The 21,970-nt window shown below is 37.2% G+C and overlaps 1 protein-coding gene across 1 annotated transcript; it reads right to left on the minus strand.

Moving 5' to 3' along the window:
• Window positions 1-2,138: 2,138 nt before the first annotated feature.
• Window positions 2,139-21,314, minus strand: LOC132167880 (uncharacterized). The gene is made up of 8 exons (XM_059578917.1): window positions 21,119-21,314; window positions 20,847-20,928; window positions 17,734-17,804; window positions 13,665-13,789; window positions 9,565-9,701; window positions 3,125-3,272; window positions 2,880-3,039; window positions 2,139-2,669 (listed from the first exon to the last, which is right to left on the minus strand). Exons 3-8 carry the CDS (start codon window positions 17,744-17,746, stop codon window positions 2,578-2,580), a joined length of 675 nt encoding a protein of 224 aa, XP_059434900.1. The 5' UTR covers window positions 17,747-17,804; window positions 20,847-20,928; window positions 21,119-21,314; the 3' UTR covers window positions 2,139-2,577.
• Between the last annotated feature and the right edge of the window lie 656 nt (window positions 21,315-21,970).

Genomic DNA, 21,970 nt, shown 5'->3' on the forward strand with positions numbered 1-21,970 from the left:
GGGTTGAGTTTTGGCATGAAAGAGGATTTTACATGATGATCCATTGTGGCTGAGGGTGCTACACAAAAGTGAAAACTTCCTCTTTTCCAAAAGCAGAAAAAAAGGTTACTTTTCTCTTACATGAAAGGCACTAGCATCAGACATTACTCATGATCCTCCTAAATTCTATAATGATACTTAATCATCACCATATGATGTCTATACTAATTGATGAAGCTTGTTTGTTGGGAGATTGTAAGTAACAAACATGGTGTGTCTTTTATCATCAAAGAAGGAAAAAAAAAAAAAAAACTGAATGTGCAAATTCAATGAGAGATACTTACTAACAAATCTGAGTGGGATAATTAAAATTATTATCTATTATATGATCTTGGCAATGCTTACAAGCTTTTTCGTCCATTTTATTGTTTATTTTACAAACTTACGAGACAATCATATTTTATAGAAATAAGTATCTGTAGACTGATGTGTGGTAATTTACATTTTAGTGATTGACGTGATAAATGTCATATGAACTGTCACATCAGTTTGTAGACGTAACAAATACCGTATAGATTATCACATGTAAGGAATTTATAATAAAAATTGCAATACTATAGCAACACTCCTTATTATTATATACAACTTTTTTTGGATAGATATACTACTTACTTTTATTGAATGATGATATAGACTACACAATGACACTTTACCTTCAAAAATATTTCCTCCTCTTTTCAAGTGGAGGGACTATCTCACCACTTGCTGCACTATAAGAAACAGGTGATGACTCACCAAAGTTGTTGCTGACCAACCAAATTGAGATGTGCCTTTGTTTTGGCACTTTAATAAGTGAGCTGAGTTTCATGAAATTTCTAACAATTTCTTATCAAAATTGCTAGTAAATTAAACAGTAAATTATTGAGGATTTCAATCTATCTTAAACTTGATAAAACTAAATAAATTATGCAATGAGCCTTTTTACAAATTCATCCCACACATCTATTTAGTGAGGCATGGTTGTCACACTCGACTTGTCAGTTATGGTCAGGGGCAAACCCATGATTTATATTATGGGGGGATGAACTTACCTGAATATATAACCACATAGATACATATAGTATCTCTCTATATGTGTATTTGTGTATGTTTATTTAAAATAAATATAGATAAGTCTTAAATTTAATTTCATAGTAAATTGTAAATTATTATTGCATACAAAAAGTTTTTTTTTTTTAAAAAAAAAAAACTAAAAAGATCTATAGGATTAGAAAAAATAGTACATTTAGTATGAACTTTTTCTCCTAACAAGATCACTCGGAACTCCCATAGACACTAGAGTCAAGCCAAAATAATGTTGTGAACTGAAAGTCACTAATTAAATGGGGGCATTTTCAATTTTTCAAAGCTGAAAGAGGGGACAAAACTAAAAGAAAATTTTAAAGGGGGCAAAAATATAATTTTGGAATGACAAAACTAAAAGAAATTTTTTAAAAAGGGGCAAAAATATAATTTTGTGGGGATAAATTTATAAAAAATTATATTTTAATAACATTTTCAAAATGTTTGGGGGCACATTCGTCTCCCAACCATATGCCTGCTTCCGCCCCTGGTCATGTTTAATGATACATCTAGAACCACTTTTTTCATAAAATCTTGGATCAACTCTTTTACTTCTTCCCAAAACCTTGGATCGAGCCATGAATCCACTTGCGTCTCCTTGTTCAGTTGAGAGTTGTTAGTTCGAATGATCTTTTCAATAGGGGGGTAAATCCATTTAGGGGGAGGTTAAAAAAGTAGGTCAGCTACTAAGGTAGGTCCACCCCTACTTACCAGTCAGAATTGTATTTTTTTCAGTCTTGGTAAGAATAAAACAACAACCAAGACTATAAACTGGGAGAAGTTCCGCATGCAAACAGGTTGCATACAACAATTAAAACAACTGCCATCCCCCTCAACCAAACAAGCCCGAATAACCCATAATCCAAGACAAGAGCTGTCCTACCCTATGTCCTTAGTGATCCTATGTTTCTCCTAGTTCAAGTAAAATATACCTCTGGTAAATATCTTAAGTTGGCATAAGTTTATAGAATTGTTTGCTGCATCACAGGCAAAGCTGAAGATTCTGAACTATAAAATAGTTGAAACGGAGAGGATCATGTTCAAATAAGCTATGCCGTACTCTAAATTAATGGAGGATATATTTTAACGTGATTGGATCTAACCAACCACGCAGCTTATTCATCCAAACCACAAAGTTCAATAACAAAATCTGGGCTTTCAACCACACCAAAAAAAAAAAAAAAAAAAATCAATAAATAGTAGTTTTACTTTTACACCGTCACCAATCACCATATCCTTGAATGACTCATGCAAAGCACGACATGTAGAATGTGCAGGCAAATGTGGATCTAGTATCCAAATCTAACAAAATTTACCATAACATTTGAAAACAGGCACTCAGATGCAGTCTCTTATTGGACAACATACAGCAATATCACTCATATCAATCTCTGGGGAGGGGATGCCGGAGGATCTTATCCCTACTTTGATCCAAATGCTGAATCCCAATTCTTTTGGCGGAATGAACTGAAACACTCACATGAAATCATAATCATCAAGCACATCATAGCCATCAACAGCCAAATCATCATCTGGCTTGTCAACAATGATCTGCTTTTTCTTGGCGCCTGCAAGCAAGGAAAAGCAGTTGACATTTACCAATTTGTAAGTTGTTCTCATAAATTCCTCATTTTAGAACAATCATGGGCATTAACTTGAACAACGGTGGGACCAAATCCAATAAATGCATAAAAGTGGAGTCCATCCCACTCATTTAGTACAAGTCCGTGTGTGATGCTCTCATTTGCCAAGCACAAGTTCGTGTACACAAACCATACCTGTCTTCTTTCTACCAGCATTGGCTTCCTTCTCTGCTTTTAGCTTTTCATTTGCAATTGCTGTAACTGAAGATGCAACTTCTTTTGCGTCTGCTGCTTTCATGGAAGTCATTGATAGTCTCATTACAGTCTTGAGTAAACCAATATAATGATAACTTTTCTGCAGCAAAAGGAAGCGCATACATTCTTGCAAAGTTAGAAATTCTCGACTTTGGTCAAAACAGTGGAAGACAATTTTAACACACCTCATAGGGGCGGAGCTTATGTGAAATGAGCTCTGCATATTCCAAGAAGTCGCTTTCTGAATTGGGAATAAAATTTTCAAGGGTCTTCTCATCGTCTCTCTTACCAAACAGTTCTTTAGTAGAGTTATAATCAGCTTCTTCCACTAGCCTGTGATGAAGAATATAGTTGTAGTGAAGAGAACGTCTAAGCATACCAAAAACAAAAAGGTTACGAGCCTCCATATTAAATAGCTATTGAGACCAGTGTATAGGTTTTAGTCGGGATCAAAGCATGCAGACATATTGTATTTGATCTTTTTAATAGAAACATAACTTTAGTTGGAAATTTTGAAAATAAAACATATAGGGAAGTCCACAATTTGAAACGCATGCTATAAACATGAGGCAAAGACTTATCAAGCATGCCGTTCAGATCTGTGGGCAGCATGAACAGAATAAGGGCGACACTGACAATCAAAGGGTGACTTCCAGATGCCAAAAACTGACAAAAGAGTTTGATGCAGGTGCATAAGTCTTAAATAGCTCATTTGCTCTTTATTTTTTGTCCACCTATGCAGTTTCATTTTGTTAAGAGTTGTTTTAAATAATTTTCTAGGAATGGACATGGTAATTGTACTAGGTTTTTATCGTGGGTCTAATGCAGGAAGCAGTAACTTGGTTACAAAGAGTCTTTTAAATTAAATCCCAAGTAAGATCGGACACATATAGGCCTACTAAAAGTCTCTATGTATGAATAACAAGTAATTGAAGTTTCTTATCCGAGAATATACATCAGATTTGGAAATTTTCTTTTTTCCCTTCTCTTTCCTTGTTTAAGTTTTAAGCCCACCAGTTTATAAAATTCGAGACAACCTAGCAGGAAATTGCAGAATAACATTATCTACAAGACTACAACATTAAATATTTACATCAAAAGGATTAAAAAAATTGTGTCATTGGATCAAAAAACTAATAGTCCTTCATTAAAATTCAAGATGCACAAATAGTTTTGGTATCAACTGTCCCCCAAAACTATGCTGTAAATACTTTTTATACCAAAAATTGACAGCAAAAGAAGATGTAAACGAAGACTAATGAATTTCAATGTTTTTTTGACTAAACAAAGACAGACCAAGTGGGCCTCCATGTACACTGAGTAACATCTCAAAGAATATAAGACTTTATCATGGGAGAAAGGGTTTAACACAAGTGAGTTTCTGCAAAGACCAGCAATAGTTGATACAACGCACCAGTTCCACACATAATCAACTGTACCCCGAAAGTTCCTGAAGAGGGTACTTTTTTTTTAAGGTACTTGAGAGCAATTGAGCTAGATTTGTCCAAACCAACCCACCCTCAATAAATTTCCAGAGAAGAGTAATCAATAATTGAGCTAAAGTTCCTCACTTAAAATTATGACAAGGATCAGTTTGGGAACACTCTGTGCAGGGTCTTACAGTCCAGCACCTAATACTAAAATTATGGATTTTGGGGCTGTCTTTTACAGAATACTAACAGCTCTGAGAATGGTGATTCGAGCAATACAAAACTTTAGGAAAGAAGAGGATTTATTGAATTTCAAAGGCCACAACAAATAACAGTTTGTTGAGACTCGGTGAGCGTGTGACAGTATAATGCTTTCTGCATTGCTGAATAACCCATGCACTGTACTGCCATATGCTGCACAATCAACATCATAATCTAATTGACATAGTCAAGATAAAATGACAAAACTGCCCACCATGAAAATGACACAGACGGACCACACATGATGTGGAGACACCGCACAAGAGGGAAGTGAAAATACATTCGACTTACAATATATGATGTTGTGACACAGGAAATTACTGTCCCAAAATGACTAATCTCAAGATGAAGATTTGAATATAACAAGTGAAATTTAATGAGAAAAGATCACAGATATCAACAAGCATTTATTACCATACGTATTTCTTGTCTGAAGCAATTTAGGCAGAAAAACACTAAACAAGAGAAAGCAGTTTAGAAGGATGTAGCAAAAATCAAACTTAGGAACAAAAGACATATAAAAGGAAGATACAGAGTTCCGCCCATAATAAATCAAGACCTACTTTAGGATTCAGATTTCCGTCCATAATAAATCAAGACCTGCTTCAGGATTCCCTGCAGGTGCCAATTTTTGTTTTTCCAAGAACAGATAGGCATACAAAAAGCCTACTCATGCCACAAATGGGGTGGTGGTAGTCATGATTATTTTAAGGGATAGATATAACTACTTTTATCAATGTGTTGCACGTATACCAAACACTGGGAACTAATCATTTGAAGGTTTGAAAGCACAACTTGGATTGAGAAGCTACATTGTGACCTAATTTGTCCACAAAACTACAATCTTTTATTTAGGATTGCTTAACCTTCCGCCCCCCTCCCCTTTTTTTTACTTTCCTTGACTAAGTACGACTAATATTCAGTAGCATGAACGATCACAGGACTAATAGTAGTATCAGAGAAGGGGAGAAGATGGGGAATGTGATTTCAGTGGTGAAATCACCAAGCTAAACCCTCCAAGGTAAGAAGTGTAGCTCTATTATGATAGTGATAATTATGGTTGTCTATATATGGCCTAAACTATGATGAGTATCGCCCCATTAACATTGTTTACGGCCTTACATACATTGGTGGAATTAATTTAGATCTAAACCAATCAAAGAAGCCTACAAATCATAAAGGTGGACATCTTTTAAATCTTGCTCGACTTAGTGAACCAAAATGATTTATTTCTTTACTTATACTTAAATGGTGAATAGCATCCCATGTGTGAGGAAAACAAAGTCCTCTAATTTTTCATAATAAAATGCATTTATTAAGAAAACTTTTTTTTTTTTTTTGATAAGTAACATTTATTAAGAAAACTTAGAAGCATGCCTCTACCTTGTTATCTCTTGTCCACAAATTGTGAACCCACTGAATGTCCTAAATTGCAATAAAAACCCAACAATATAGATGTGCAATAGGGCAAAAATGCATTTATTAAGTACAGGCATGCCTTGACTTTGTAATCTCGTCTAAAAATTGTTAACCTATTGAATGTCCTAAATTGTTATAAAAACCCAACAATGTAGGTGCAAAAGGGCACCCTGGCATAGATTATCCACTAGAAGCAATAGCCATGTCCAAGTCTAACAAGTAGGCGTGTCAAACTTCAACAACTGTAGCACTATTTGCACACATGTAGATTTAAAAAAGCATCAATCAAGCTAGGGTGATCACAGCTCAAATAAGGATCAGTTCAGTGGTAAACTTCACTTGAAACTTAATTAAACCCCAATTAAATAATATTTATGAATATTATCAATCTTACTATGCAAAGGATATAGGTTGAAGCTGTTACTTTACAAGACTCAGCATGATGAGAGACATTAACTTGCATCACCAGTTACAATCTGATTTGAGCCTGAGCTCCTCAAGACCAGATCTAAGTAAATATCAAACCTAGTCCATAACAGTGTGATATTGTTACAACCCAGGGAAAAACGCAAACCACATATGTGCTATCACTCCAAAATAACTAGTCAATTTGGAACTTTCCTAAAATTATTTATAAAGCCCAATACCACCTAGGAAAGCCAAGCCGTGTGGTATTGGAGTATTGCATGATGTGGCCCTGACGATGAGGTTAGGAGTTTAAGAGGGAGAGATTATAACACTCCGGTCCCATATTGGGAAGATGAAGAGTATCCCATATAAATTATATGGTTTATAAAAATAGTTATGAGTGTAAAGTCCCACATTGCCTAATGTGGCGCGGCTGGTGCTGCGCGCTAGGGTTTGGCGTGCTTGTTATGGAATGCAGCTTCTCTTTTGAAGCTAAAACCTTCTGCCTTTCGGCAAAGGTTGGGTGCCCTAACCTTCGTCTGGAGGAAAGGAGAAAAGGATTCGTGGGGTATATTTTCGCGAGCATTCAGTGTTCGTCGTGGTTGGTGGATACGGTGGAAGCGGCGATTCAGGCTCAGGTGAAGGAAGAAATCACCAAATCTTACCGTGAGGGTGATAAGGCCACGATGGTCCACGGGGAAGGTAATAAGGCCGGAAGGTTCTTGGAGGTGTTGGCGTTGGCTGAGGGTGGTCGCAAGGAAGTCATTTGGCTTCAGGAGGGACGCTTTGGGAGGGGCTGGCGGCATTTTGCGGGAGAATTTCAGCAACTGTTGGCGGCCCAGTTCAAGTTGTCCGGTACAGCGAAGCATGGGGTTCCATCTTCGGCGGGGCTTCTCATGGATGCTCCTTTGGGGGTCGATTTCGGTAGGTCTTTCGTGGATGTCCTTCGATCTACTCCGGGCGTCGAGGCAAGAGCAGTAGACTACAAGGTGTGTTACTCGAGGTCTCTCGATTTGTTTCCAAGGTCATCTTGCTTTGAATCGAAGTCTGACGGTCTTGGGTTGCGTTCTGCCGTGGATTGCTCTGCGTTGGAGTGCTTGCCTACTCCTCTGGCAGTGGCGGCTAGGTCTGTGAGTTTGAGGAAGAAGAAGAAGGGTAAGATCGGTATTAGTGGGTTGTTGAGGCTTCTAAGGCAAATCCAATGTAAGTTGGACCGGGTCCGTGCTGGGGTTGCCTCGAAGCCCAATCGCAGGAGGAAGAGGGTTCGTATTTTGGGCCTAACCAATTCTGTTTTGGGTTGCGTTTCCGGGTCGGTCTTTGAAACAGGGTCGGGTCAAAACTCGGATCCGGGTTCGAAGCTGGGTTCAAATCTAGAATTTGTCTCGAATTCTTTGCCTTTGAAGCCTGTTTCTGCCGTTGCGTTGCTTGTGGTGACTTATCCCGGGCTTCCTCTGGTCTCTGAAGCTGTTTTGGAGCCGTTGGCTAGGTCTTCTTTGAGTTTGCAGGTTACGGGTTTGGATTCCGGAGATGGGTCTTCCCCGGCTGAGTTCTCTCTCTCTCCGGTGCGAGTTCTGGGCGAGAATGTTGGGTCTGCTGGTGATGGGTCTTCTCAGGGGGCTGCTCTGTTGGCGGATCCTAGTTTTTCTGTCCCTTTTGCGGATAATTTACCGGCGAGCCCTTTGCGCAGGGATTGGGAGGATTCTTTTTCTTCGGTGCCTGAAGCCCGCCTAGGTGCGCCTGTGTCTTCTGAGATTTCTGATTCGGTGCGTCTCTGTTCTCAAAGAGGCCTTCTCTGTTCCTTGGGAGGTGGACTTTTTGGTGAGCCCTCTTTGCAGGGATAGGGGAGGCTCCTTTTTCTGGGGGGGAGGAAACTCAGGTTGTTCGTCCTTCTTCTCCAGCGAAAGGTTTGATTCGTCGTGGGTTCTTTGGTCCGAGAGCTGTCTCTCCCTCTCTGGTGGTGTTGAAAGAATCTTCCTTGTCTTCTAAGGGAAAGGACCCTAGTCCAGAAGTCTCTCCCACTTTGCTGGTGGAGGTTCATGTAGGCTCTACTTTCTCGCCTACCTTTGGGGTGGCTGAGCTGGTCTTCATTCCCTTGCTGCTGCCTCTTTGCTCTCGTCTCAGGTCTGCACTTCTCTCTCGACTACTTCCCTTTCCGATGGGGCGGCTGAGATGGGTAGGAGTCTTAGCTGTCCTTTTCCTCGCATGTCAAAGAGTGGTACTCCCATTTATTCTTCTGTTTCCACGTCCCAACTGTGGTATACCCGGAGGGTGAAGGAAAAAGTCGCAAAGCAGCTGCATAAGAACAAGGACCTGCTTGCCGAGGTTGTGGTTGATACTTCGGTGGAAGGGGAGGAGGGCTATTCAGATAGGGTGCTTGATGCGATGAACCTCGCTCCCGTTGTGGGGTTGTCCTGGGGAGGTGGAAGACATAAAACTTCGGGACCTTTTTTCCGTCATTGAAAAGAGGGAGCCCGTGGTTGAAGCTTCTGCTCCTAAGGTTAAGGGGATGAGGGAGCTCAAAAATCTGGATTGCTCCATCTCTCCGGTGAAGGGCCAGCGTCAGCCAGGATTTTTGGGGTCAAAAAATACATTTTCCTTTCCCCCTGAGGTGCACTAGGATTCCCCCTAAGGTGCACTAGGGTTTTTCTTGGGTGTTTGGTTGGGTTCCTTGTATACTTTTTTGGGTACTTAGAGGTTTTTCTGGGTTTTTGGTTTGGTTGGGTTCTTTTGTATACTTTATTGTGTACTTAGAGGCGCATTGTGCTTTTTTGATTTATACTACAGTACTTATAAAAAAAACGTCTCACATTACCTAGTTACTAAGTGAAACTGAGCTTTAGAATGACTTTTAGGCAAGCTCGTGATATACTCAACTAGCTGATAATCAATGCAGATACAAAGAACAAATGCAACATTAAAAGATGATGCTGCTCAAGACAAATGGTGTAAAAGATAATACATATTGCTGGCCCACAATTTAAATGATTTTTTTCTCTGTAACACTTACCAATCATCAGATGAGGAATATATATTCCTAAATTAATCTACTAAAGGAAAAAAGCATCCATTATTAATTTATTAGCATAAAGAAGAATTTGAACTATTACCGTTGTTGGCGGAGTTTTTCAGCTACAGGATCTAGTGGCTCTTCCTTCACTACTTCAACAGTTTTCCCTTTCTTTTCGGCAGGTTTCACTGCAGGTTTCTTGGGGGCCTTTTCAGCTGGAGGTTTTGCTTCAGGTGCCTGATCCCATCACAAAACAGATTTCACATTAACATGAACAAGCAAACCACGATGAGCATGAGGAATTGGCATGGATTGATGTGACAATGCTCTAACACCAGACAGCATAACAGCAAAGTTCTAATCTGTGTTCCAGTAAAAATATATGCGTCCAACAAGCTGACCATGAAGGACATAATACTGGGAAAATTTACGTAACAAAAACATGTTCTCAAACAAAGTGAACAGTATATGACGTGAAGTGAAGCATTCATGCAATAACCACACTGTACTGACAAGACAACATTGATATGCACTTTCAACGTAATTTATCTTTTTGTTTATGTCAATGTTACTTGGTGCTGGCAGAGTCAACAAGGTACAGGCAACCTGAATTTTTTTTTTTTTTTTGTAAGTAATCGAATTATCATAACAAGTGTAAGGCGCCCCAAGGTACACAGGAAGTATACAAGAAAAAACACCATGCTAAATAGAAGGGGAAAAATGAATAGGAAAATCACCATAACTAATTTCCAAAGGGAAAACAAAAGCAGCAGTCTTAAAAAAGGCAACTTGAATATTATCCAGTTCAAGAAATTGAGTAACATGTCCATTCACTAGTTCAACATTGGATCTCTGTCAAACAGCCTACGCAACAAACATATTTTTCCCCAGTAAATGAATTATCATACATTGAACATATAGTCACAAAATGAGGGGAAAGTTTTTCTGCTGACAAAGGCATTCTAATGACGTCTCAGAAACCCAGAGCATCATGAGTTTCAAGTTAAAGAACTTAAGATATGAAAGCCAGTGCTCCACCTACATTGGCTCTCTTCACATAGGTTGCTTCACTAGTCCTAAGAAGCTCAATAATTGGACCAAACAGCAGAGACAACCAGGTAGCCACTCACCAATCAGGCACACTGGCCTAGTTCTAATGTAAATCACCAGAAGAAAAGAAACAGGCAGGAGATATTCTCACTTATCAACCCTTATCAAACGAAGAAAAAGAAATTATATTTCTCATGGTATGGAAGTTTCTTTCAATTCAAAAAACATGATCAGAATCAAATTCCATCTCCAAAGGATGAAATATCACCAGTCTAAAGAAAGGCAACCTGAATATTATCCAGTTCAAGAAATTGAGTAACATGTCCATTCACTAATTCAACATTGGATCTCTGTCAAACAGCCAAAGCAATAAACATATTTTTCCCCAGTAAATGACTTATCATACATTGCAGATATAGTCACAAAATGAGGGGAAAGATTTCTGCTAACAAAGGCATTCTAATGACGTCTCAGAAACCCTGAGCATCATGAGTTTCAAGTTAAAGAACTCAAGATATGAAAGCCAGTGCTCTGCCTACATTGGCTCTCTTCACATAGGTTGCTTCACTAGTCCTAAGAAGCTCAATACTTGGACCAAACAGCAGAGACAACCAGGTAGCCATTCACCAATCAGGCACGCCTAGTTCTAATTTAAATCATCAGAAGAAAAGAAACAGGCAGGAGATATTCTCACTGTTATCAACCCTTATCAAACGAAGAAAAAGAAATTATATTTCTCATGGTATAGAAGTTTCTTTCAATTCAAAAAACATGATCAGAATCAAATTCCATCTCCAAAGGATGAAATATCACCAGTCTAAAGAAAGGCAACCTGAATATTATCCAGTTCAAGAAATTGAGTAACATGTCCATTCACTAGTTCAACATTGGATCTCTGTCAAACAGCCTACGCAACAAACATATTTTTCCCCAGTAAATGAATTATCATACATTGCAGATATAGTCACAAAATGAGGAGAAAAATTTTCTGCTAAAAAAGGCATTCTAATGACGGCTTACAAGCCCTGAGCATCATGAGTGTCAAGTTAAAGAACTTAAGATATGAAAGCCAGTGCTCCGCCTACAATGGCTCTCTTCACATAGGTTGCTTCGCTAGTCCTAAAAAGCTCAATAATTGGACCAAACAGCAGAGACAACCAGGTAGCCATTCGCCAATCAGGCACACTGGCCTAGTTCTAATTTAAATCATCAGAAGAAAAGAAACAGGCAGGAGATATAAAGGGGAAAATATACTTTACCCCCCGAACTATCCACCCATTTGCAGTTTTAACTCCAATGTTTAAAAAGTGACACTTTACCCCCCCAAACCTCCAAATTGTTGCAATTCGACCATTCAGAATTTTTTTTTTTCCAAAATAACCCCATCCCAAGTTTAAAAAAAATAATAAAAAAAATAAAATTAAAAATTAAAAATTAAGGGGTGGCTTCGGCCCAACTGGGGTAGCCGGCCACCCCTTAATTTTTTAATTTTTTTTAAAAAAATTTTAACTTGGGATGGGGCATTTTGGAAAAAAAAAAAAAAAAAAAAAAGTCAGAATGGTCGAATTGCAACAATTTGGAAGTTTTGGGGGGTAAAGTGTCACTTTTTAAACATTGGAGTTAAAAATGCAAATGGATGGATAGTTCAGAGGGGGAAAATGTATTTTCCCCAAAAAGAAATTATATTTCTCATGGTATGGAAGTTTCTTTCAATTCAAAAAACATGATCCGAATCAAATTCCATCTCCAAAGGATGAAATATCACCAGTGACTAAAAAGCCAACAAAGTCACATGATTTGTTACCAAAGAGGGAGGCCAGAGGCCTGGCACTACTCAGGTTTAATTTGAGATGAACTCTAATGGTTTTGTATCACTCTTTGTATATTGGCCCAAATGAAGATTCGTTTCTAACAGCGTCATTTCATTATGCTTCCTAAACTGCCAACCGATCCCCCACCCCACCACACCCAATCCCAAAAGGCAAACAAAATGAAAATATTAAAGAATAAAAAAAATTTAAAAGGACTTTTTGACCATATTATATCACAAACCTGTGCCATTACAATCACAAAAAAATCATCATCTGTACACTTCTTTTTTCTTTTCTAATCAAACCAATTACCTCATTAACCATACCATCCTTAAGGGGGGTGGGAGTGCCCTTTGACACAAAGGCCATTAGCTTGAACAATATTTTTACTCTGATGAGTAGTTATTTATTTTGAGAAGAAAAAGAAAAAAAAAAAAAAAAAAAGGAGCAGCCTAGTACATGTACAGCATACAAGAGAAACACCACATAGAACCCTTCTATTAATGATTCCCTCCTAGACACGACCATGGCCAAATTTTGAGAGTAGTCGAGTACATCCAGAGTGTACAAGAGAAACACCACATACAACTATTCTACTAATAATTCCCTTCCAGACACAATTACGCCAAATTTTGGACATTTTGAAATTTAAAGATGCTTGCGTCTGCTAAACTTTAAAGATGCACATCATGCACCCAGACCCATCACTGATACTCAAGTCCCAAGTCAAATAGACTGATGTTCTAAGCAAAACACTGGGATTGTCTGGAAAGATTATTGCATAGACCTTTTAGAATTGAAAGCAGTACGCAATTTCAAATGTTTCACTTTCACTGGACTATCTGATATAAATAGCAAATCCACCTGAAGAGAGAACAGTCAAAATAAATTATAGACTAGATCCCTCGGAACAAGACAATCCATAAAATTTCATGACTGGACGTTCTCTGTCCCTTCACGAACCAAGCATCCACCCCATATAACGGAAACATATAAGCATCACTCAAAATTATTATCCATTTCTCAAAATGAACCGTATGCTACTACAAATAGCAAACTTCAAAATAGCAAAACAATTTTCAAGAAATGACTTGTATTCTTTTCAACTGAACCAATGAAATAGAAATGTCAAAAAAATAAACTGTATCTGATTATACAAATAATGAAATCTTCATGGTTCTTCAGATTGTCAATGCATTATCCAAACTCATCATTCCCTCAATATCTAGCCAATGAATCATCCCAGGGAAATAATCAATTAACCAATACTCCATCCTCTATTCCCATCCAGAAATGTGGAAAAAAATGCTAAGAGGTCATAATTAATTATCAATCATACCGGTGTAGGATCATCTTCATCCTCCCATGATTCCTTCACATCATTGTCATCCGCATCTTCATCATCCCATTTACTTTTAGGTTGTTCCTTTGCAAGGACGGGTAGGGGTAGAATTTGATCATCCTCTGAAAGAAAAGTATGTCCCTTTGTAAAACTAAACAGCAAACTCCAACAAGAATACAAACGATAATCTTCATGACACAAATATAGAGGAAATAAATTAAAAACAACCTTGAATAATTATATGGTGCCCCTCAGGTTCTACAAAATAACACTAAACAGTTATTGCATACAACTTCTTTAAATCCCTTCCGTACAAATGAAGCCAATATGAAGGATCAATTAACAACATAACACATTCTTTCATAGTATAACATATCAAGTTGAAAGGAAGCAGAGATAAATGATGTCCATCTAAACCTTAAAGAAGTTTAGCAATCAACTATGGAAATTTCATAAGGGAAGTGACATTCAGCCTATTTGATTAGTATAAACACTATAGAGCCATTTTAAATGTTTTGATTGAATGCAAGAGTATGGTACATGACTCCTGCAACAATGGCAGAACTCAAGTGAAATATGGGGATCCTAGCCAGCTTATCAGTTGTTATACTTTAAATCGGCTTATATATTACCAAGTAATTAGTCTTAGCATTAGCAACCAACATTTATTCCTACAATTATATATTTAAGAATGACAAAAAGGAGAAGGCCAAAGAGGATAATTACCAACCTCACTGGTGGATTCTCACAACTATGCACTCTATAACGGGCTCAGAATACATAGATTAATAGTAGAAGATCATGACTGATTGTCATTATGACAAATGAAGATGACTTGCCTAAATGGTGCTGTGCACTCGAAAAAAACAATTAAGGAAGTTTCAGGGTTGAGAACCTCCAAAGGAATATCAGCTTCTTCTCAAGGATTGACAAAGGGGTGAGAACAAGTCTCACTGAAAAGATTCCTATAAGCCAGAAATAACCGGGTTTTGCTCGTCACCCATTTCCAGTAGCATCACTTTTTTCCCTTAGCTTGATTGTGGACAAACAATTTGTACTGTATGCTAGGCGCTCTCATCTAATCAAATCAGTTCTCTTAGCCACACAAATATTGCTATGCACTATGCTGTATTCTGACCCTCTGTAAATGGCCAGTGAGCAAATTAATACTCCACCCATCCCAAATTAGACATCTTGGTTCCAGAGACCAAGACTGTTAATCAAGATGCATACATATAGTGAACTTCCTAAAATGTCCTACACTACGGAAATGACTTGAAATAAGAATTGTGTCTGCTTTTTGAGAAAGTTGAAGGTAGTAAAGAAAAAATGAGTAAATACTTCAACTTTCAAAAAGCAGACATTTATTTTGAAAAGTTCCAATGGAGAAAGCAAGACATTTTTTTTAGAACAGACTAGCAAGTTTCAAGTTATTTCATGGGCCATGATATAGAAAATAATATTTTTATAAGGATTAAAAAAAAAAAAACTGGGTGCATGAAGATCCTCACAACAACCCCTAACCTTAGAAGTAGGTCCGCCCTTAAGTGGGAAGCTCCATGGAACCCTAGAGTTCAAAGTGGCTTGGACCTTAAAAAAAATAGGAGATTTACACAAGGCTTCCATTGTGATGTGCATATGGCCCATATCTCTATGTGCCTTAGCTTCTAAACAACTGCAATTATCGTTGGATTGGATCTCTGACAATTTTATGCAAATTGCACATCATACATCCAAACAGACAAAAACTTCAAAACTTCAAAAAGACTCACAGACAAAGGTTGTTGCCACCTCTTACAGTTCTCAAGCAATCATAGGCAATCTTTGTTCTGTGCTCAGCAAAGAAAACAGATTTCCAACTAAGAATAAACTTTGGAGATAGGATGGGAATGTATAGTGCAAAATTGCTCTTGCAAGGTAACTTCTTCTTTTTTTTATATAAGTAAAGGAAATTTTATAAACAAAAGCGTAAGGCGCCCCCAAGTAGAAACGATCTTTGCTTCTCAAATGCTGCAAACTCTTCTCAAATATCAATTATCCAAACGGATTTTCAGATGTGGTCCCCACCACTAACACTTTTCAAAACGAACTACAAAACTCCTTCCCAAAAACAAAACACTACTCAAAAAAATAAATAACAAATTTTTTTTTCAAGTGAGGAGACCGCTTATGTACAATTTGTTTTCAGGTGGCAGGCTGCCTACTTATATGTAAAAAAACAAAAAAAAAAAATTAAAAAATCAATAAAAAAAAAATTTAAAAAAAGATGGTGTGGTGACCACTGCTACCCGCCTAACCCATGATGGCAGCGCCACTTCGGTGGCCGCTAATCTGTCTAGCAGGCTAGCAGCCCTGCATTGATCACCAGGCTTGTTTGGCACGGCCACCACAGTAAAGTAAAAACTCCTTTTTCCTCTTATTTTAATAAACACTCTTAAATTTTTTATTTTTCAAAAACACTTCTCAAAATTTTACAAAATGAATTTCTTTTGCGGACCCTGCATATAACACTTTTTTCAAATGTGGTCCCCACCAATCAATTCGCAATTTTACCTTTTTCAAAAACTCTTTTCAAAATCCAAAACCCAAAACACTTTTCAAAATTTTACCAAACTGACCCTTATATCTTCAGCAATTTTCCAAACACAATCTAAAGAAAGTAATAGGAAGATACTTTGTCCATTGACAATTCAGAGTACATTGCACCCCTTCAACTGAATATAACTTGTTTTTGCGACAGCTATATTTAAAACATGTTTTTTTGTTGGTTGTGCTCCCATGACCCTGCTGGAAGTTTAGGAATCGATTTATCCCTCTTCTGCCAATTAATACATCATAGAAGGAAAATGCACACACATGCACATAAATGGCCATACACCTTCACCCATCGCCCCCACTCTCACATCTAAACCCATATCCACAGCTAGTAGCATATATAGAGCATGCCTCAGGATAGCTTCACAACTTCTTTCACAATATATTAATCAACTTGATAATCAGAACTAACATCACGACAACTCCCTCCCATCCAACAAAGAAAATTGTTCGCCCTTTTCTTTTCTTTTTCCTTTTTTTTACGTTACGTACAAAACTTTATCAGATATTGTTGGAATTTCAAATCTAAAAGAGAATAATTCCTATTAAAGATTAAACCGGTCCATACATCCAACTCTAAAAACAGTTACCCACAAGGAAGACATAAGTTGTAAGCAATAATTCAATTTAACAAGGATTTATTACAACACAAATATTGACTTAAGAAAGGCCCGACTCCAGGTCATTCAAGATTTATGAAATAGAGGCTTTGAGCTTCTTGACCCTTCGAGTCAAGATTAGTCAGTTCTATTTCTCAATTGGGGGGCAAGGAATGTACACATCGGTAGAGTGTCACCCTGGCATAACTGTCCATCAATCAGGTGTCCCATTTTTTAATCAAATAGCAGAAAAAATTCAAAAGAAATAGAAAACGATGACCACAAAAATAAATTAATTAAGTTGACAACAACACTATTTTTACTTCTCTGCAATTATTGTTTTACTAGTACGTGTTTATACTTTGCAGTAATTATGCAACTTTTAAAAATAAAAATAAACTAAAATATTTTGCTCAACTGTATCAAGAAAACCACTAAGACATTAATCACCATAATTAATATTGCTACTTCCCGCAGAGTCAAGCAAATCGTATCAGTCTTAGGAAAGTGCACCCAAGAAATTGGCAAATCACTTTAGCATAGTAAAAAATAATAATTATAATCTAATCTCAGTCAAGTAAGCAAAAGAATCAAAAAAATTCACACACGACATTAAGACAATGGAATCAATGGGATAATGGAAAACTGGTTGTACCATACCAAATCATAAGCAAAAGAAAATGAAGATTGTGTCAACAGCAAGAATAATCATAACAATTAGTAAAATCGAACCACTAATATATCACAGTTCTATGAGTCAAAAATTGGGCTTTTGCAATTTCATGAATTTAAAAAGCTTCAACAGATATTGAGTTACAATAGTACACCAACTGGATGGCATGCACAATCAGAATTTAGAGCGGAAAAATTACCCCAGTCCTCCATCTCGCTGTGTAATTAAGTGGTTAGAAGCAAATTAGCAACTAGCTTGCGAAGTATGATACTGCATACAAAAGATATAAACATTAAAAAATAAAACCAGAAATGAGAAGCAAAAAATAAAACATTTGAGTGCAGAATAAAATTCTATCAGAAACAAAATTGATTCGAAAGAAATGCCAATTAAATACTTTTCAGTATAACTTTTAACTTAGGCCATGACTTTCAATCTCAACTTGCTAAACAGCAGTCACCATATAGAAGTGATAAAAGAGGAATGTGAAAAATGCAATATAATATGAGGCCAAAGAGAAAATAAATGATGCTGCATCTATAGCATGGTTAAGAGGAAATATCAACTCTAGAAGCCTAAGGTTAAGGCAATCATCTCTAGACTCAGCAAGAAGCCTTTTTGGCCCAAAAATAAGTGCACAACTCTATAGTGGAGTTTAACAGCTCACCAACTACAACTTATCAAAAAAAAAAAAACAGCTCACCAACTACAGTTACTGCCTTCACATGCATGAATAGCAACACCAGCCAACACATTCCTTTTTTTGGCCAAGAAAAAAAAATTACATTTCATGGTGCTCTTACAAAATACTCATTATGATTCCACACATCACAAGTGAATGGATCTCAAAGGCATGACTTTTGGGCTTCCTCCTATTATAACATAGTTTCTAAAATCACACTACCCAACAGCTATTATGGAAACCCTTTTTTTCCCTCTATCCATCTTACTTTTCCTCCCAACATCTCCTAGGTCTTACAGGATTACTTTTTCCAATGAAATCACCTTTCCTCTTGACTTTTTTTTAATAAGTAATTAAGTTTCATTAAAACCAAAGGGCACACACCCAAGTACACAAGCAGTATACAAGAAAAACACCTAACCAGAAAAAAAGATAAATAATCATAGGTAGCAATCCAAGCAATGGAAAAGGGTATTGAAGAAGGCCATTAACTCAGCCACTATCCTCTCATTTTCTTCAAAGCTTCACCAATTTCTCTCTCTAAATACACCACATCATGCAAAGCATAATCATTTTCCAAACTTCACTTTGAGGACTACTAAATTGCCCGCTCCAACAAGCAAAGAGATCTCTCACTAGACGAGGCATGAAGTACACTAAAAAGAACAAGTCGAAGATAGAGTTCCATAAGGCACTCGTAAAGTTATCCAAAGTGGGGATCTTACCTAAAGCGGCCAACCAAACGAATAAAGCTACTCTAAAAGGGAAAGGAGTGTTGTAATGGGGGATTAAGATATTATAAAACGTTCTTACATCAAACAACACTCTCTTGAAGGAGTTCCAACAAAGCTTGTCTACACCATCCTATTTCAATCTCACCAAATACAACTGATCGAAAAACAAAGTAAAGAATCCCAACTCCCAATTATGCGCTGCTCTTACAAAATTAACGTTCCACTAAGGAGAGCCATTAGAGAAATGAAAATGATCTACCACGGATGCATCCCTAATATAGGCAAAGCTAAACAACTTCAGAAACGTTACCTTAAGGGGTTGCTCCCCACACCACACATCCCATACAACTCATTGACTCCATTAGAGCACTACCCACCCCATTGACTACCATATTTAAAGTCCACTATCAATCTCCACATAGCCTCCATCATAAGCATAACGCCATTACCTTCCCAGAATAGCTCGGTTGAAAATGAGCAAATTTTGAACCCCCAAACCCCCCTCAAAAATCGGAGAACGCACCTTGGACTAGCTTATCAAGTGAAATTTGACCTCTTCGCCCATATAAATCCCGTGGTAACTTCTCAATTCTATTGGCAATGCTAGCCGAGGGGGGAAATAGAGACAAAAAAACACGTAGGCAATGTACTCTCCATCAAGGTAATCCTACCCCCTTTAGACAAGTACAACAACTTCCAACCAGCCAAACAACATTAAATCTTCTCAATAATGCCATCCCAAACCTTCTACACTGTTGACATTACCAAGAATAACTAATTCCGACTTAGCCAAATTAATTTTCAAACCCAAGATAACTTCAAAACATAAGAACAAATATTGCAAAAGATGAAGGCAATCTGGGACAGCCTCACAAAAAATTAAAGTGTCATCCGCAAACAAAAGTAAGGAGATTGTGAGTGGGAAGTGTCATCCTCCTTACTAAAAAGTATTCATCCTTTGCAATTAAGGAGAATGTTCTTCCTCCAAAATCCAGTCTAATATTTTCAATCAAAAAATCTCATCATTTTGTTGGTTAGAATTCAAGGACGTGGCCATAGATCAGAGAAAGAGGCACGTCATTGTGATGGATTGGTGCTACACGTTCAAGAATGGCAGGGAGACTATAGATGATATTCTTCCCCATTTGAGCTAGAGCTCATTGGCCAACCTTCAATCTAATACTGGCTCCTGGTCTTCACAAAAGTGGGAACATCTCAACAACTAGCCTCGTCTTCAAGTGTTTCCCCACCCATGTACCAACCCTACTAAGCACTTTTCTAAAGAAGGCTCCACACCTACTTATGAAGTGTTTTAAAAGGCCAGACACCTAAACCATTTATATAATTGTCTCCAGACCAAAGCAACAAAATATACAGGCACTTCCACCAAGAAGGTGGTTTAGTATCAACCAAATTATAAAACAAAGTGATAGTTTATGTGCTTTGGACTTCTGAAATGGCTAAGGCAAATAATTAAGGACTTGTTATGAATGTACAAGTACAGAACATGCAAATACCAATATTGACAAGTTACTAATATTCCTAATTGCTTCTGAAATACACTAAAACAGTTAGGAATCATACATGGATAAATGAATGTGCACATATATTTACATATACAAGAAGATTTTTCACCACTGATCCAGTATTTATTCGTGAATCTCAAGTTCCATATCCATAAACTGAAATTGCAGAACCTCAATCTTACTACTAGATTTAAGAGCTCCTAAAATAAAATTAAATAACCGACCAATTGATACCTAATTGTCTATCACACGCTTTCATGGGTTTAAAAAGTTAAATGTACTACTTTCCGATATCAAGGAACAGCAACATCTAACAGTCTCTTTCAAAACTCATTTATAAGGGCAATAGGTTCAAAAATATTCAGAGCACCTTGCGGTTGTTGTGGGTAGTAGTGTAGGGTTTCTGCCGCTGCTTCTTCGTACGTTCCCAGGTACGCTCTATAATCCCACCCCTACGAGGAAAACAAGTCAGAAAACCAAACGAAAAGAAAGGAAAAATAGAATTTCAGATGAGTTGTATTGGGCAATCGATTCCTTTAAAAATAATTGGACTCTAGATTTTGATAGAAACAGTTTCCTTGATACAAAACCGCGAGGAACAAACAGGGATTTTGTAGATATCGGAGAGAGGAATTGATTTACCGAGAATCGGGTGTTGCGGAGGACGACAAATCCGACTGGAGCACCGAAAATCCCTAATTTCAATGTCTGAACCGTTACTGGTAAGGTAATTAGGGCTTTTTCTATTTTTGGGCGGGGGTTAGTGTACTAGAAATCCGCGTAAGAGAAATGAGAAGGGGAAAGAGGGGGATGGTTAACTTGGTAAGGCAATTAGGGTTTTTTCTTCTTTTTTTCTTTTTTTTTTTTAATGTTTTCTTTTTTAATGTGACAGATTCCAGATTTGCTGGCGAGTCAAGCCATGGACACTTGCGCATGTGCTTACGACATTGCGTTTTATGTTTTTGGGCGACATCATCAGTGAGCTACATATCCACTTACAAGAATTTTTATTTATTTATTTTTTTTTTTGTCTCTTGGATTTTAGAAAAATGAGATATCATTTGGCAGTACCAAAATTTTAAATTTTTTTTAAAAAAAATTAAGATAAATTTTTATAATGTAGAAAAATAAAAATACTAAAAACGTTTTTCTCACATTTTATGAGAATTTTTAGATTTTTAAGGAGGACCATAAAGGTTTTCTTAATTCTTTTTTTAGGCATAAAAGGGAGGTTATTATTATTATTATTATTATTAAGAGGGACAATAGGGCTTTCAAATGACCCATGGACGAAATTAAAAAAATAAATAAATAAAAATAGAAGTTTGTACAAATTTGATTTTAAAAGGAAAAAAAAAAATAGAGCTAATGCTAACAGGCCCATTATACTTTCTTTTTTTTCAATTGTCAGGCCCATTCTATCGTCCATGGTGCTAGATATCTTAGTTCATCAAGGCCCGTAAAAATAGAATCGATTGCCAAAACGGAAATCTT

Source organism: Corylus avellana, chromosome ca1 (assembly GCF_901000735.1).
Source record: "Corylus avellana chromosome ca1, CavTom2PMs-1.0".
In the NCBI taxonomy this organism is placed as follows: domain Eukaryota; kingdom Viridiplantae; phylum Streptophyta; class Magnoliopsida; order Fagales; family Betulaceae; genus Corylus; species Corylus avellana.

Bases quoted from the DNA above. Each gene is read 5' to 3' on its own strand.
- LOC132167880 (XM_059578917.1), bottom strand. The intron at 9,702-13,664 runs GTATGATTGATA...TGATGGGATCAG, and splicing joins ATGAAGATGATCCTACACCG to GCACCTGAAGCAAAACCTCC. The intron at 3,040-3,124 runs GTGTGTTAAAAT...CTTTTGCTGCAG, and splicing joins ATAAGCTCCGCCCCTATGAG to AAAAGTTATCATTATATTGG.